Genomic DNA, 14,781 nt, shown 5'->3' with positions numbered 1-14,781 from the left:
CTTAAAAAAAACCCTTTCCGACATAGCACCAGACATTGACGTACATTGTCGGTAAACTTATCCACATCGAAATCGTTCAGCTTCGACTCCTGCAGCGCACGGATGTCTTCCGTCGCTTCCGGCGTCAGGATTTGCACCGACTGGATCTTGATCTTTTCCTTCAGCGCCGCCAGCTCGCGCGTAATGCCGTAGTGCTCCGGGAAGTCGCGTATCGTGCGGATGTCGATAAAGTTGTTCAGCTTCAGCACCTTGTAGATGGTTTCGTTCTGCTGGCAGGCCACAATCACCTCGCCGATGTGGACCGGTTCCACCTGCTCGCTGACCTGCAGCTTCGTGCGCGACCGTTCCGCCTGTGCCCGCAGATCCGCGTACAGCCGGTTGAGATCGACGAACTGGTCGAGATAGTTGATGATCTGATCGTTGGCCGGGTCGCGCAGCGAGTCGCACGCGGCACGGCGCGTCAGCGTGCCCACCAGGAAGGAGGCCAACGCGACCGCCAAAATGACGGAGAAGGTAAGGAAGATGATGGCAACCGAGCTGTCGACCGGGAAAGCGGATTCGAATAAGTAACCGTTGAGGTCGTTAAACGATTTTTTTTTATCACAGTTCAATCAGATCACTTACAAGATCAAGAAGCGGCCACCGGCACCCTTGTTGCAGCAATCGTCACCGTAACCGTCCGGCCGCTTGCCACAGATGCCGCACAGCAGTCCAAACACCAGACACATCAGTATCAGCAGCAGCACGGAGCTAATGCCCAGCCCGGCGTAGTAGCGGTAGATGCTGTACTGCTCGATGTACTCGTCCGCCGTGTCCAGGTGCTTGTAGGAGTTGTTGCCGAGCGTGTCGGCCACGTTGTTCAGCCGCGAGGTCAGCATGTTCGACACGTCCTTGATGGCCTTCCCGGTCGAGTCCGAAGCGGCCTGCACTTTCGGAATGTTCTGCAGCACGGTCTGCCGCAGCGTGCTCTTCAGTTCGTTCATCTGGTCGACACCCTGGTGGATGGCACTGCCCAGGCTGCTGTCCGTTAGCTGCTTAACACTCTCTATTATTTGAGAGAGATCGGGCAGCTAGAGAATAAAATGAGCGTAACAACACATCGACACGATCGAAATTAGTTAAACTGGCACAATCAAGACGCGCGGTTGCATGGTTTGCTGCTGAAAAGCTGCTTAATGTTGGAAAAAGTAACTTAAGATAATGCTTGCAGCAACATTAATGTATATATATAGAGAGAGTTGACCTACAACGTTATAAGGTGCATATAAGTATCTTACAGAACTAAAAAATGTAAAAGAAAAATGCGCTTCAATTAAAATGCCGACATGTTGTATGGAATGATATTATGTCTGTTGCTTTTGCCTTCTCCAATTTTGTGTTCCAATTTCACTTGAGTTACTGGTGATTTTTTGGTGTTTTTTTTTTTGGGTTCAACACATAAACATTGCAGATAATATCACACACAAACACACGCATACACATACACACACACTTACACACTGAAGGAGATCAACATATTAAGGAAGGGGTTAATTAAAGAACCGAAGAACAATTCAAAGAAAAGTATAACAAAACTAGCATCGTTGTAGGAAAGAAAAGTAACTTAATTTAACAAAAAAAGAAATTAGTAGAATACGAGAGCGTAGCATAAGGATTTAATTATTTAAAAGAAATATTTAAAATGATAATACAACTCCTCGGGGCAGTCGCATTTTATCAACAAAAAAGGGGGAAAACAAATAAAGAAATTTTTAACAGAAAACGAAGGACATAAAACAACGCGAACACAACACAAACCAACACTAGCAGTAAAGCCGAAAGAGTCACCTACCCTCGGGAAGTATCTGTCTTGTATCTGTTCGACGATGAAAGTAATGTGACGGTGGATAAATGTGTCCGGGATGAATAATAGTAAGGTTAATTAATTGCGTTAGTTTCGGTACGGTGTTAGAAGAAACAATTGTGTTTTGCGGTGTTTAATATCAAGTGGTGAAGGTGGTGGTGAGCGAAACCCGGAGTGAACGGGGTGATTCGTTGGCCAGCAATGCGGCTGTGCCAGCGAGTCCAATGCATTTGCATTGTACAATTTGGGGAAAAAATGAAATAGTGTATAATGATACATGGCAAGTATGACTTTGTTTGACTCATGATGGGCATATGATTGAAAGAAAGAAATGAATGATATGCACAAAACCAGTATCATTGATCATTGATAATGAATGACTTCATGTAAAGAGTAGAGAGATTTAGAAACAATTGTTAGGTAAAACAAAACCAAAAGCTTATCGATTAGTTGTTACTAAGATGAGTTGATAAGAAAACGTTGGATCAGTTTTTGATTGATACGCAGAAAACAATCAAAGCAAAATGATGCAATTAACCCTACACTACTACGAATTCACGAATCCTCTACTATGTACGATCAATAATATACTGCGTACGATGGGTTCAATCATGAAGATGAATGAATGGATGATTGATCAATGATTAAAACAAATCTTACACTAAAACTAACACCGAATCGTTTCCAATTATTTGTTTAACAAATTTAATTCTTTTTTACCCATTTTGTTATTAGTGGTTTTGAGGTATTTAATATTCTTTTGATGTTTGTCATTTATCCTGTTTCTAACGAACCTTTTGAAAGCTTTGGTTTGAATGCTTTTAATAGTCACAAATGTAACCTACACTTACAATACCGTATGAAGAATATTTGTTTAATTTAAAAGCTTCTAATAGATCTGTTCTGCCACCACCAACACCAACACACAAGCGTCACCGGAGATTCAAAAGCCCCGCGTTGACCCCATGACTTACCGAGTTGTAGTCGATTCCGTTCACATTCAACCGTCCGATCTTGTAATCGTCCATCACCTTAATACACTCCTGCGTGCCGCACTTGTTGAGCGAAGTCAGCAGTTCTCGTTTCACACCGCGCAGTCCTGCAAAAATCAACAAAACCAAACCGTTTCGAATGTCTATTTCTTTGCACCGGAAGCAGCTCCCCCCTCCCCTCTGTGCTTCAATACAACTTACCATCGTTCAGCTGCGAGGCAGTGATCCGTAGCTCGCTGGTAAGCTGCTTCATCTTCTCCAGGCTGCCCTTGATGCCGGGCAGCTTCTCCACGAACTCGTACAGCGTCGTCAGCTTTTCCGCCTTCGATTCCTCCTCGAGCCGCTTGATAATGTTGTCCGAGGCGTCGTGCAGCAGCTGCTTCAGATCGTTGTTCAGCTCCTGGTAGTTTTTGTTCAGCACGTGGTCGATGTGGGCCGAGGTGGTCTGCAGGTACAGGCGGGTGTCGTGCACACCGTGCCGGGCGGAAGTGGTAATGTTTTCCACCCCATGCTGCATGTAGCTGTTCGTGACGAACGCAACCACCACGCCAAATCTGCAAGAGGGATGCGTAAAAAACCACAATCAATCAGTGCCGCCAGTTGTAAGGATTCGGTGCCGGTGCCGGTGTGGGGGGGGCGAACACTCACACCAAAGCCGAGGTGGAGCAGATCAGCAGGAAGCCCAAAATGGCCCGCCGGCAGGTGTCGTGTTTCTTGTCGAACGGTTGCGACCGTCCGCCGCAGCCACCGAAACACCGGCAGCAGCACAGACACAGTCCCATGATGGGCATGAGCGCGATCATGATGATGCACAGGGCCGCCACCAGCAGGATCGCCCAGTACTGCTTCAGCAGCGGGCCCCAATTGTTGTCCGACACGTTCGGTCCGGGTGCGATCGCGCCTTCCTTCACGGTAATGTAACCTACAAAATGATGATTCGAGAAATGGTTAGCATCAATTCGTCACAGTGCAGTCCACACGCCACTTACCGTCCGGGATGGGATTCTCGTCGACGAACAGATCGATTACGCGATTGGTGATCTCGTACAGCGGTGCCATGCCGCGCGCATTGTACGACGTTGAGCTTTGCATTTCGACAGCTTCGTTAAACCGGGTAAACTCAGTCGTGCGGATCTTCAGTATCGGTTCCGCTTGTGCTACCGCTACGAACGCACCGGGCAGTATGAGCAGCAGGGCGAGCAGCCGCCCGCTTCTGGAAGCGATCGTGGTCGCCATAGTGACGTTGGAGGGAAGTTTTGTGATGCTGCGAGCGGGCCTGACGATACGACACTAATGGCAAATGGGGTGCGAATACAGGCGACCAGTCGGTCGGTGTCGATCCTACTGCTCCTTACGCCGAGTGATGATGTCCAGCGTTTCAGGAAGATTGGCAAAGTGTGTAAGTGATGGCAGACGGTCGTAGCTTGGCCACTTTGGTTTCGTTGGTTTGTGAGGCAGTGACAGTAATTCGGCTTGGATGGAAGAAGAGCACGACAGAACAGCACCCTCTGTCGGTTGTCGGTGGGAACGATGTTGGTGGCGAGGAATGGGTTGGCTTATTCACACTCTAGAACCTTTTTGGAGTACAAAAAAGAGAGTAACCAAGCAGAGAAAATGGAAATTAGTATTGTGTTGCTGAGATTGGATTTACATATTTAAGGTGAAGCTACTACAATTAACTCGTACAATAAATCTAGTGTAGAACATTTTGATGTTGATGTAAGTGCGCCTGAACCCTGAAAATCCCGCTCGTCAATGTAGGACCCGGTTGCGAGCTCATGCTCGTTACAATTAAAAGCAAATTATTTTCTTCAATCTACTCTAAAGCAAAAATCCTATCACACCAATGAAAACAAAACTGCTTAGTACGCTCATTTCCCTTGGCTAATTTCTCCATCACTGAAGATGAAGCGCCTCAACAAAAAAAAAAGTAATTTTACACACGTTTTCAATTTATTTATCCCCCGAGTAAAGGTGGCGGTGGTTTTTAGGTTTCACTACGCAATGTTGGCTTCCCTCTGCGGTGTCTCGCCATGACTCACGTCTCGCTCCGATCTCTCTGGTCACGCTTTTTTGTATGATTACGGTGGTGGCTCACATGAATCGCTTTCGGGTTTTTTTTCCTCGCCCCAACAGAGCTCAACACGGTTCTGCTTCGCTACATGGATTTTGCACCTCCAAAACGGGAGCTGTCTTCTATCAACGGGCCCACAGCAGCAAGAAAGAAAGGAAGAGAGACACCGTTACTTCCCCGACTGTCATGGGCAAATGGTTGTGCGGTTCAGGTTGAGGGCACCACGGCCACAGACACGAACGCCATTCGTTCAGGTGATAATGGGCAAGCAGTTCTACATGAGGGGAACCGTTACCAACCGTGGTTGAAAATGGATGCAAATCACGCTCTTCTCCCTTGGTAGTTTTGTGTTACATTTTGCTTGTTTTGTTGCTAACACCGCGTCTCCGGAGGCAACGTTTAGAAATCAAAGACAAAAATCATCAATGCAATGATTCATTCCCTGCGAGAAATGATGACTTTCTGGTGGCAATATCTTCCCTCATCACAGCGGAAAGGATGTTCTTCCCAAACTCTATTTCCTCGTTTTTGTATGACTCATGCGCCTTTGCATTCAATGCTCGTCTAATTCTCCCAAAGACTAAGCAATCTGCTTTGCTTCGGCTGCGCACTCACCGCACCAGCATCAGTAAGTCATATGTCACAATCACCGTCCGCTCCCTGTCCAACAAGAAATCTAACACCCGAGATGCACTCTCTTTAAGTATGCCCCTGCCGTCATGCATTTCTACTTCTTCGCTTTGCGCAATTGAAGCGCGTGCCTGTGAGATACAAACACGCGACTGGTTGAATTTTGAATTCCACCATGTCTGACTCAAAATAACCTACTCCTTTGTATTGAAAGGGCACACACAGGGATGTGCTATGAAAATGTAGCAAAATTAATTCATCACCCTTCATCCTCTTCCACACCACAATGGTAGACTAATTTCATACGATCAAGCCGCAGTTGAGGTTGAGAGCAACGCCATTCGCCCGGATACTGATCGGAAATAAACTCTACCACCAAAGTCAAAACAAACTGCAAACCGCCCCGCCGGGGGGGTTTTGGGCAATTGATTTGGGTCCACCAAACTGTGTGATACAGAGCCGTCCACATTTCCCATTACGCCGAGCAGAGTGAGCGTATTGTGCCGCCGGGCCCATTACTTCTCTGTCTCATCCGTTTGCCTTTCTTTCCGTTTACTGGTGCGGGTTTTAAGCGATATTTTATCACATATATGAGCAGCATGCTGCTGTCCGTATTCTTCCCGTCCGTTGAGTCCGTCTTGAAAGCAAAACATAAACATGGTGTGTGTGTTTTTTGCTACCCCTTAACCCAATTGGTTAGCTCCTCTGCCAGGCTAGTGATCATCTCCTGCATCGATGGGACTCACCATATCCACACACAGAGAGAGTGAGAGCGATGGGAAGGAACTTGAAATGGTCGTTTCATCATGGGCACGGATGCAATGTAGCAAGCTAACACATAACCCAACAACTCCCAGAGCAATGAGGAGAAACAAAAATAATAAAACAGCAGCAAAAACCCAAACATGTTCGCCCATCCGCCGCGCTGCTGTGACAGCTGCAATACGTTTGCGAGTGTGTGTGTGTGTTCGGTTGATGAGAAAATAGTTTCATCTGCAGTGCCATGCATCGTTCTTGGCCAATTAGTTCGATGCTGAGCGCGCGCCAGACGGTGGATAAGCGGCACATGCTAATGCACGCGGAAGAGGCAATGTTGTAAGCATAAACGACTGCACAGCGCCTGGGACGTGTGAATCATAAATATTTAGCAATTAACAAGTATTTCTGATGCGGGAGTTGTCTCTTGATTTCGTTGCGGCAACAAAAAAACGAAGAAAACGACCGACAAATTACATTAAAAATTAACACTACGAAAGGGAAAACGTCCCCGAAAAGTATTTCCGATGATTCATAGCCATTTCACTCCTTCCAAATAATGGAGTGTGTCACGTTGCGAAGCTAAACACACCATATTGCACCAATCCCGTAGCTATTATCAACTCTCGCCAACGAGTGTCTTCTTCAAACGACCGCGTTATCAAAGTGCGACTGACTGACGGTGCGCGCCAGTGAAGATTTCATTCACAAATGATAAGACCGTATTTGTTCAGTCGTTTGTTTTCCAACACATCTTTGAAGTGCAGTGTAAATGTGAGTAACAAAAATAATATTAAAAATTACAAAGCAAATAAATTCGTCATTTTACCCATATGACACACGGGTTACAATTACTTCAATTGTATTGCTTGAGACAGGGGTGGGTTAAGTATTCATTAAAGGCGGCCAGAGCGGATTAAATGAAAAGTGAGACCTGAGCGAAGTTATATTTTCTTAAAAATTATTGCATTATCCATACTTCTCGCTGAACGCTATTAAACCACTTCATTATTTTATATAATTATGTGCATTCCACTGGATTTTTTTTAAATATTGTCCAAAAACATTCAAAGCCTAAATCAGCATAGAATGTATTCTTCTTCTTCTATTTGGCATAACGTCGAACGAGGACATGCCGTCTTATACAACAGGCTTTCGAGACTTTATTTATATAACCACGCATCCGGATAGTCACAGTTCTTGCTTGGGGGCGACGGTCCATGTTGTAGGGCTTGAACTCATGACGGGCATGTTATTGAGTTTTCGAGTTGACGACTGTACCACAAGACCGTCCCCGGGTAGAACATATTATCTTAGATTATTAGATTAAAGGGGAATAAAAACGTCAATCTACTGGATTCGTGTCTACTTTCTAGTCAATGTTTGCAGCATGTTTTTTACACATGATCATGCAAAATCAATTATTTTTTCTGATAATATCTTCTAGAATTGTTATATTTTATTTTTTGCCGGGAAATAACAATTTACTACACACTATTTAGTGCTTATGATTAAGTTTCTTCAATTTAGAATACAGCATTAAAAGGCATTGGAATTTAATTCCTCCATGTAGCAAAACTCACTTTTCAATCTGTTTCAACAGTAAAAACCTGTCAGAAGGTTTGTATTGAATTGACCAAATAGGTGAACCTAGCCGAACCCTGATTTGAAGGGAAAAATGTGCATTTAAAATTCAATAATTCCGTTCAATACCGAAAGGGAACGGTAACGCTACACAATCGTCGCATAAATAATGATTTCCCTGTTTTGGTTTCACTGTTTCATATTCCCATTTGCAATCGAAAATGGGTTTGAACGGGCGGTGTTTTAATTGAGCAGAAGTAATCGCCGCAAGACAAGATATTCCACCCACCCACGGAGCTGTGTGTGGAGTGTGGTTTAATTATATCAAATCCTTCTAATTAGTAGGTGAAGCGATAATCACCGTTGTAGTGCCATAAGGGATACACGATAGGCGAACACTGTTTCGCGTGTTGCACTGATCGATGGCAGCAAAACGTTTAAAGATAATTAGAAAGAAAAAGAAAACGGAACAGAAATCACCATCCAATTAGGCTGGGTAAAGGAGTTGACCACACTTGACCGATTTGTTTGGTTAAAATACTATGATTTGGTTGAAAAGTTCATGGTTGAGGTTTGAGTCCTTGTCAAAGAGTTAACAAACAGAAGTTAAAACTGAACGTTATCGAGGAGCTTTACTTCATCTTTTCCCATCATTTCACGCCATAAAATGTAGGTTATTCCACGGCTCTTTCTTTGTTTTTTCAACTTCCTCAGCCCCGTTTTACTTTTCCCTACTACAACAACAGTCTCCCGGATGGCCTTGAGGCGCTGCGGCGGAAAGGGAAATTAAATCAATAACTTTATTACCTTTCACCGACCAGCAAACGGTGTAAAAGCCACTGAGCAAAAGCCAACCAACGCAACAACCTCAGATTGTTTGTCCCCGATGCACTTTTTCACTTCCACTTTGACTTTATGCTCCAAGACAGTGCGTGTTCGATCGGCTTTTGGTGGGTTTTGTTTTTCGCTTCCCTCTCCCCCATTTCCGACAACATCTGAAGTGCACCGGCAATGGAATATGGAGTCAGCTTTCAAGATTGATAGAATGCTTCCTGTGTAGGAATGGTTCCGCCGTTGGCGTGCTATGACTTTTATGCACTTGATGGGTACTCTGCCCGTGAGTGGCATAAATAGTGTGCAACGAAGGCTGATAACGCTAATGATTAAAAGGCAGCGAGCGAAGGCATTGGAGGTTCAATAAAATCGTTGATTGAGTGAATAGGTTACATACGGGGTTACAATGATAACTGAACGCACAACTGTTTTCCACAAGATCGATCAAGAAGATGCGTTAATGAGAGATAAGAGTTATATTTCAATGCACATTATATTTCAGCTTTGTAATGAAAAAGCTCATTTACTGCAGGTATAAATAACTCATTTACTGCTAAGAACAGCGAAATCTTCAGTTTAAATGTCTTCATTTCAAATAAAATACAATTCTTTGCAGTTCGCCTTCACAGCAGTTCTTTTCCAAGGCCATCCCAACCAATCAACCCTGGCAAAACTTTGCCAGTAAAAGACGCGGTTAAAGCGCCACCGTATTTAGAGCATCGAACAAACCACCTTCCGGCCGTGCTTCCTCTGCGTGCCATAAAAAAGCTTTTCGTCCCATCGCGCCCCATCCAAATGCCATTGGAGTTGTTTATTTCATTTCTTTCTTTTCCTCAAGTGCGCGCTTGCAACAACAAACAACAAAACGGGAGGTGAAAGTGCCAAACCACGAAATGACGATGGCAGGAACCACAACGACGCTGCCGCCTGTGACGTTCTCTTTTGCCTAAAGTGGGTCATTTTGGCATCAGCTAAAAACCTCACCTTTCGCCGCCTCGGGGATTGTTGTTAGAGTTCCTGCCGAGTGTTTCCGCACCATTTGTTCCAAACGTTCGTCCACTGTGCCAAGTTGATCATTTAACGACTAATTTATGCGGCAGCAGTTTGCTACGAGCCCGTGTATCATAACAAAGCATTACGGAATGGTACTGTTTTATGAGCATAATCTGAGTTCTGAGGACAGATACATCATAGGATCATCTGTGTTGAGCCATGCATTAGGCAGTTGAAAATATTTCACAATATTTTGCAACCTCGCCCAGAATGTCGGATTGCTTCACAAGGCTTGTCAGTAGTCGCCAATCGTCAATAAAAGTGCCATAAAAATCCATTTACAACGAGCTGTTTAACGCATTTTCCAACCCTTCTATTAGCTCAAGTGTGAAGAACATCCTTTCCGTCCTTTCGCACCGGATCCATCCAGAGCCGTCAGGCACTAGACGTGTAGAAAGGGAAAGCTAAAATATTAATTAATGCATGTTTTCGCCCCCTTTTTGCTATTCATTGGAGCATACATCAAACTGATTACTAGGGCCGGGGCATTGACACACACGCACACAACCACCGGGCCCAGGGAGCACTGGTTTTAGATTATCAATATTCATCAACAACACATCCTCTCCTTTGACATTCAATATGTGCCTAGCACAGCGAGGACCCGACTACAGTCGCGATCGATTCTCCAAAAGAGCACATTATTTATTGATCCTTGTTGAGGGATTCAATTTCCTATCTTGCGGCTTCAGAGCCCAGGCACGCAACTCGGGAAGTGTATGAATCCTAAAAATATGCTCACTACATTGCTATCTGACCACCAGGTGGTACACAACACGGTAGAAGAAGCTTCTACGATTCTATCCTCTGTCTGTTAGTTCAATTCGTGTGAGCTCCGAATGCAAACGAATATCAGAAAGATGAATATCTGGGCACTGCTAACTGTCAGCTAGTTTCTGTACCAGTCGTAGGCGAACATCAAAATCACCACTGTGTAGCTAAGGCTAGAAGCCACCGGCCCCAACACCACACCGTCACTCATCAATCATTCAGAGCACGCTGCCGGGACCGCTAACGTGACACACAGGACCATCATTACCAGCGCGACCATCCCTCATGCCACTTTCACGCCTAAAACTTCGCCACTCCTCACGGCTATCCGTTAACTTCTCATTCAATATTGATGACGATGACTGCTGACTGGCGATCTGGGGTCTTCTCTGGCGCACCATCACCGTACGGAAAAGGGCCACCTCACACTGAACGACTCACTCTCCCTGTTTCTGGAGCAGAAGGAAGAAGAAGGAAAAAAACCCTTCAATGTCCAATCTTCTTCTGCACCTGGGTCTAAAAATCGTGACTTTCTAATCGACCTGTATGTGTGTGTGTCGTCGTGATTGTTTAGAAAGTGAATTTCCGGCCCCATCTAGCGCTAGCCGAGTACAATGGATAGAAAATAATTGGGAAAAAACATCGCTCAAACGTACGACCCTATCTCTCCAGCGCACTGGACACAACAACGCACACAGATCGCGCTGTAACAAAGTACTATCATCCCCTTGAGTTATCGTGGGCTGTTGTCTTTCATTAACGATACCCACCAGCAACAAAACAACATGGAACAGAGTATATCTTCCATCTATTCTCGTACGAACCATCGTCGCTGGTATGTGGCATTCTGTGGGCACACGCGGACACCTGTTTACATGCGAGGCGGTACACCATCGCCAAGTTAACTATCGCACCAGGCCCAAGCGGCTCTCGGTTATCTGGTTGAAATATGCCAACAATCAACACACAAGCAGCAGGTCTTTTTCTTTTTTCTAGCTACTCTCAACGCGGAGGAAACTAGATGCGGCGGCAATCAGCGCGCCCTGTTGTCTCCTGGACGATAAGCTACCGACAGCGCCACCGCCACCAACCGATATCGCGGTTCTGGGCTTCTCTCTGCGTGCGAGATATGGTGAAACGTGGGTTCCCCCATGTGCCCGCGCCGATGACAGTCGCTGGACATCGACGACACTACGTCCGTCAAAAGACACGCACAAATGCTGATTATTATTCTTCTTTCTCGCCGTCCCGTTTCTATGCTAATCACGGTAATGAGGGGAAAAGGCAACCGGATGTGGTATCGTACTGCTGCCCATGAAGAAGAAGAAGAAGAAGCGGTGAGTGGTGATGAATGATGGCAACATTCAACAAGCAATCCACATAGCGTGATATGAAGGAATCAATGCAATATCACTGGACATTACTCACATTTTAACGAAGTTATCATTCCCCACAACTCCCAAGGAGAGCACATCGTCCGAATGTCCAAAAAAAGTTTTATCACTAGGAATGGTTCCTCTGCTAGGAGTATTTCTATTTCAATCTCTACAACTTATTTCCACAGCAGAGTACGATTTCCAGCAAAGCTCTTACTATAAGCTCCCCCGGCATCAGCTTGGGAAATTGGGTTTAAACTGAAACCCCAGCACCGTCGGGAACTCCAAAACCCTCCGCGCTCTGACCTAGTGACCTCTCGTGTGCGGATAGTATATCACTGCACACCAGCAGCTTTGGCGCACACTGCATTTCGCCCGCTTAGGTAATCGCTTGCAAGGTTTCACCAACAACGAACACACGAAAAATACGAAAACCAGAACCAGAAGTTGGCGGTTAAGCTTGTGTGCCGAGCTGGGTGAAGTCAAACGGGGAGAAGAGCTCACGTTACAACCTCGCGAGCGTCGGTTTGGTTAGTCGTGGCCGGTGTTTTGCGCTTTTCTGCTTCACCAAAATGCAAATTCCCACCACGACGACCCACGACCAGTTTGGAAATGGTGCCCCGCTAGATGACGAAATCACGCGGCGCTTGATGACGAAGGCGCGAAATGCATCTACTATGCTGCTAATGATGACGAAGAGAAATTCGCGGGAGTGTCGATGCTTGAAAGAGGATTTTGTTTATGGACTTTACCATGATGCATCCCAGAATCTCATAAAGAATACACTTTGTCAGTTTTCGCAATCATACACACCTTGTACAATGGGTTCAAGCCTAAAAGAAGAAACGAAAAGAAAAATTATTAATTCATTGCAAGAAATGGTTTGATTGAAATTGTATTTAAACATTGAACTGCAAACTAAGCTGTATGGATTTTGAACATTTTTCGTTCTCACGCGGTATCATGCAAAAGGAATATTGCAACGGCAACATTTGTTTTCAATTCAATAAATGCAAACATATCAGAAACTCGAGAGCCTATAAAGGTGTCCAAAATTCCAATTCAATAAACTAGACACAGTCATGTAACAACTACAAGCACTTGTTGTTAAAACAACAAAATCCATTCAGTTTGCTACCAATCTACTCATTTCAACACTTCACCACCACCAGGGTCTTGATTTGTCACGACGACGACGACATCGGGTTTTGAACGGTAGCCGTAAAGTTCACACGAATTGCAAATGCAACAAACGGCACAGCACACGGTGGTAGGTAGCAGCGACAACTTTCCACTCAGCAATTCAGCGTCGACGTTAATGTCGACCACCACCAGCTAGTGCCTAACCAATCGAAAAAAGAGCCGCCCTACAACAGAGACGATAATGAGAAGGGGGACCACGTGTATTTTAGGTCAGCCGACCGAACTCGGGTGTTCAAAGACAATTCAACTTCACCTTCAAGTTAGTTCCACTTTCTCAGCTCTAGATTGTGACGGTTTCGAATATCTTCCCACGATCGGAAGGCGTAGTGTACAGGGAAGTACTACCCCAATTTCTTGCCCATTTGCGCTTTCATCCCAGCAGAGTGGAATCTGGTGTCCGTTGGTCTTGTCCAGCTATAAAAATCTCTTACCCATTACCATCAAAATCTTATCTACACATTCTTCACTATCTCGTCCAGAGATTTCCCTATGGATTGTTGAGCGAGAGGACGCACCGTGTACATATTTGCATCCACATATTTACCACATGCCGCGCATTCTTCAGGGTTTGTGTAAATTTAATCAGCCTCACACTTCCCCGGTCTTACCAACTCATGGTAATGCAAAGTGCCTGTCGAGTGGGAGTTCGGAACCGTCCAAGCGAAGAAGAATCTTTCGCCTCCGGTTTCCTAGTCGCTCCCACTGGAACCACTCAAGTGCCGCCGTTACCATTGGAGGTGAACAGTAACACGAAGTAGAGCGATTTGTTGAACTACGCGCAACGACGCATCTTTAACACGCTCCGCTAGACAGTGGAATGAAATGATTGCTTCATTGATTACTCTCCCCCTACTCTCGGCTGTTCCTATTTTTATTAGCTTCTAGCTCTTCTGCAGCGACACGAGCGACGCTCTGGAGCTACTGATCTGATTAAACAGCTGCTGCAAAAGATGGCAAGCACTACCAAAGGGCCGCCGTCCAGCTGCTCCAAATCCAAAACATCCCGAAGGTGTGTGTGTGTGTTTGCTCACTCTCTCTAAGTCGTCAGGCCGCAGTGACCTCGCATTACACCATCTCGAAAAAAGTGACGACCCTCTATGTGTCACGACTGGCACCGATAGACCCATCCGACAGTTTGTGTATGTGTGTTTGTGTGCTCCCCTACTTCTCCACTCCAAACGGCACAGATACAGGAAATTGCTGATAAACGCATCATCATCGCAATTCACGCACCGTGGACGGAATCATGGAGATTCGACACCAACTCCTCCCTTCTGCTTAGAGGTAGTCTTTCCCTCCTGCCTTACGACCACGCAAATAGGATCCGATTTTCAGCTTTATTACACGGGAAAATTAAACCTTGGAGCGTTCACGCTCTGCACTTCTTCCACATACAGGTGCCGCGCAGAGGTTTACTTAGCATCCACAGACTCCACTGTTCCGATCAGCTACGGGGAGCTGTTCCACACAACGAGCAAAAGTGGCCACACATAGAAGAAGACAAGAAAAACGGTGTAGCGCGACTGATGAGGGCCAATTTGCCTGGCGTTTTCGCTTAACACTTCCGAAAGATCCAAAGATGGAAAGGTGTTTTCTACACTTTCTAGGCATTCGAATGGGTCGTCTCATTACGCCAGGGAACAAATCTTGAGCGTCTGAACAACA

At 45.5% G+C, this 14,781-nt stretch overlaps 1 protein-coding gene across 5 annotated transcripts in view; it reads right to left on the bottom strand.

The window, feature by feature from the left end:
• LOC120896295 (prominin-like protein) overlaps window positions 1-14,781 on the bottom strand; it is a 44,558-nt gene that overhangs the window by 11,441 nt on the left and 18,336 nt on the right. For 3 of the 5 annotated variants that reach the window (XR_005738417.1, XM_040300303.1, XM_040300332.1), the window contains exons 2-9: window positions 12,727-12,746; window positions 3,825-4,409; window positions 3,484-3,757; window positions 3,037-3,389; window positions 2,818-2,942; window positions 1,832-1,855; window positions 625-1,070; window positions 45-537 (exon numbers count right to left, since the gene is read on the bottom strand). Coding sequence is in view for 4 of the 5 variants with exons in the window: in XM_040300303.1 (XP_040156237.1) it covers window positions 45-537; window positions 625-1,070; window positions 1,832-1,855; window positions 2,818-2,942; window positions 3,037-3,389; window positions 3,484-3,757; window positions 3,825-4,071 (1,962 nt within the window). In the remaining variant the exon portion in view is untranslated. The remainder of the gene's footprint in view (window positions 1-44; window positions 538-624; window positions 1,071-1,831; window positions 1,856-2,817; window positions 2,943-3,036; window positions 3,390-3,483; window positions 3,758-3,824; window positions 4,410-12,726; window positions 12,747-14,781) is intronic. The other 2 variants (XM_040300318.1, XM_040300310.1) reach the window with 2 other exon arrangements.

The sequence above is a fragment of the Anopheles arabiensis genome, chromosome 2 (assembly GCF_016920715.1).
Source record: "Anopheles arabiensis isolate DONGOLA chromosome 2, AaraD3, whole genome shotgun sequence".
Taxonomy (NCBI): Eukaryota; Metazoa; Arthropoda; class Insecta; order Diptera; family Culicidae; genus Anopheles; species Anopheles arabiensis.
Note: the sequence above shows the minus strand (reverse complement) of the source record. Positions and strands in the feature narration are given on the sequence as shown.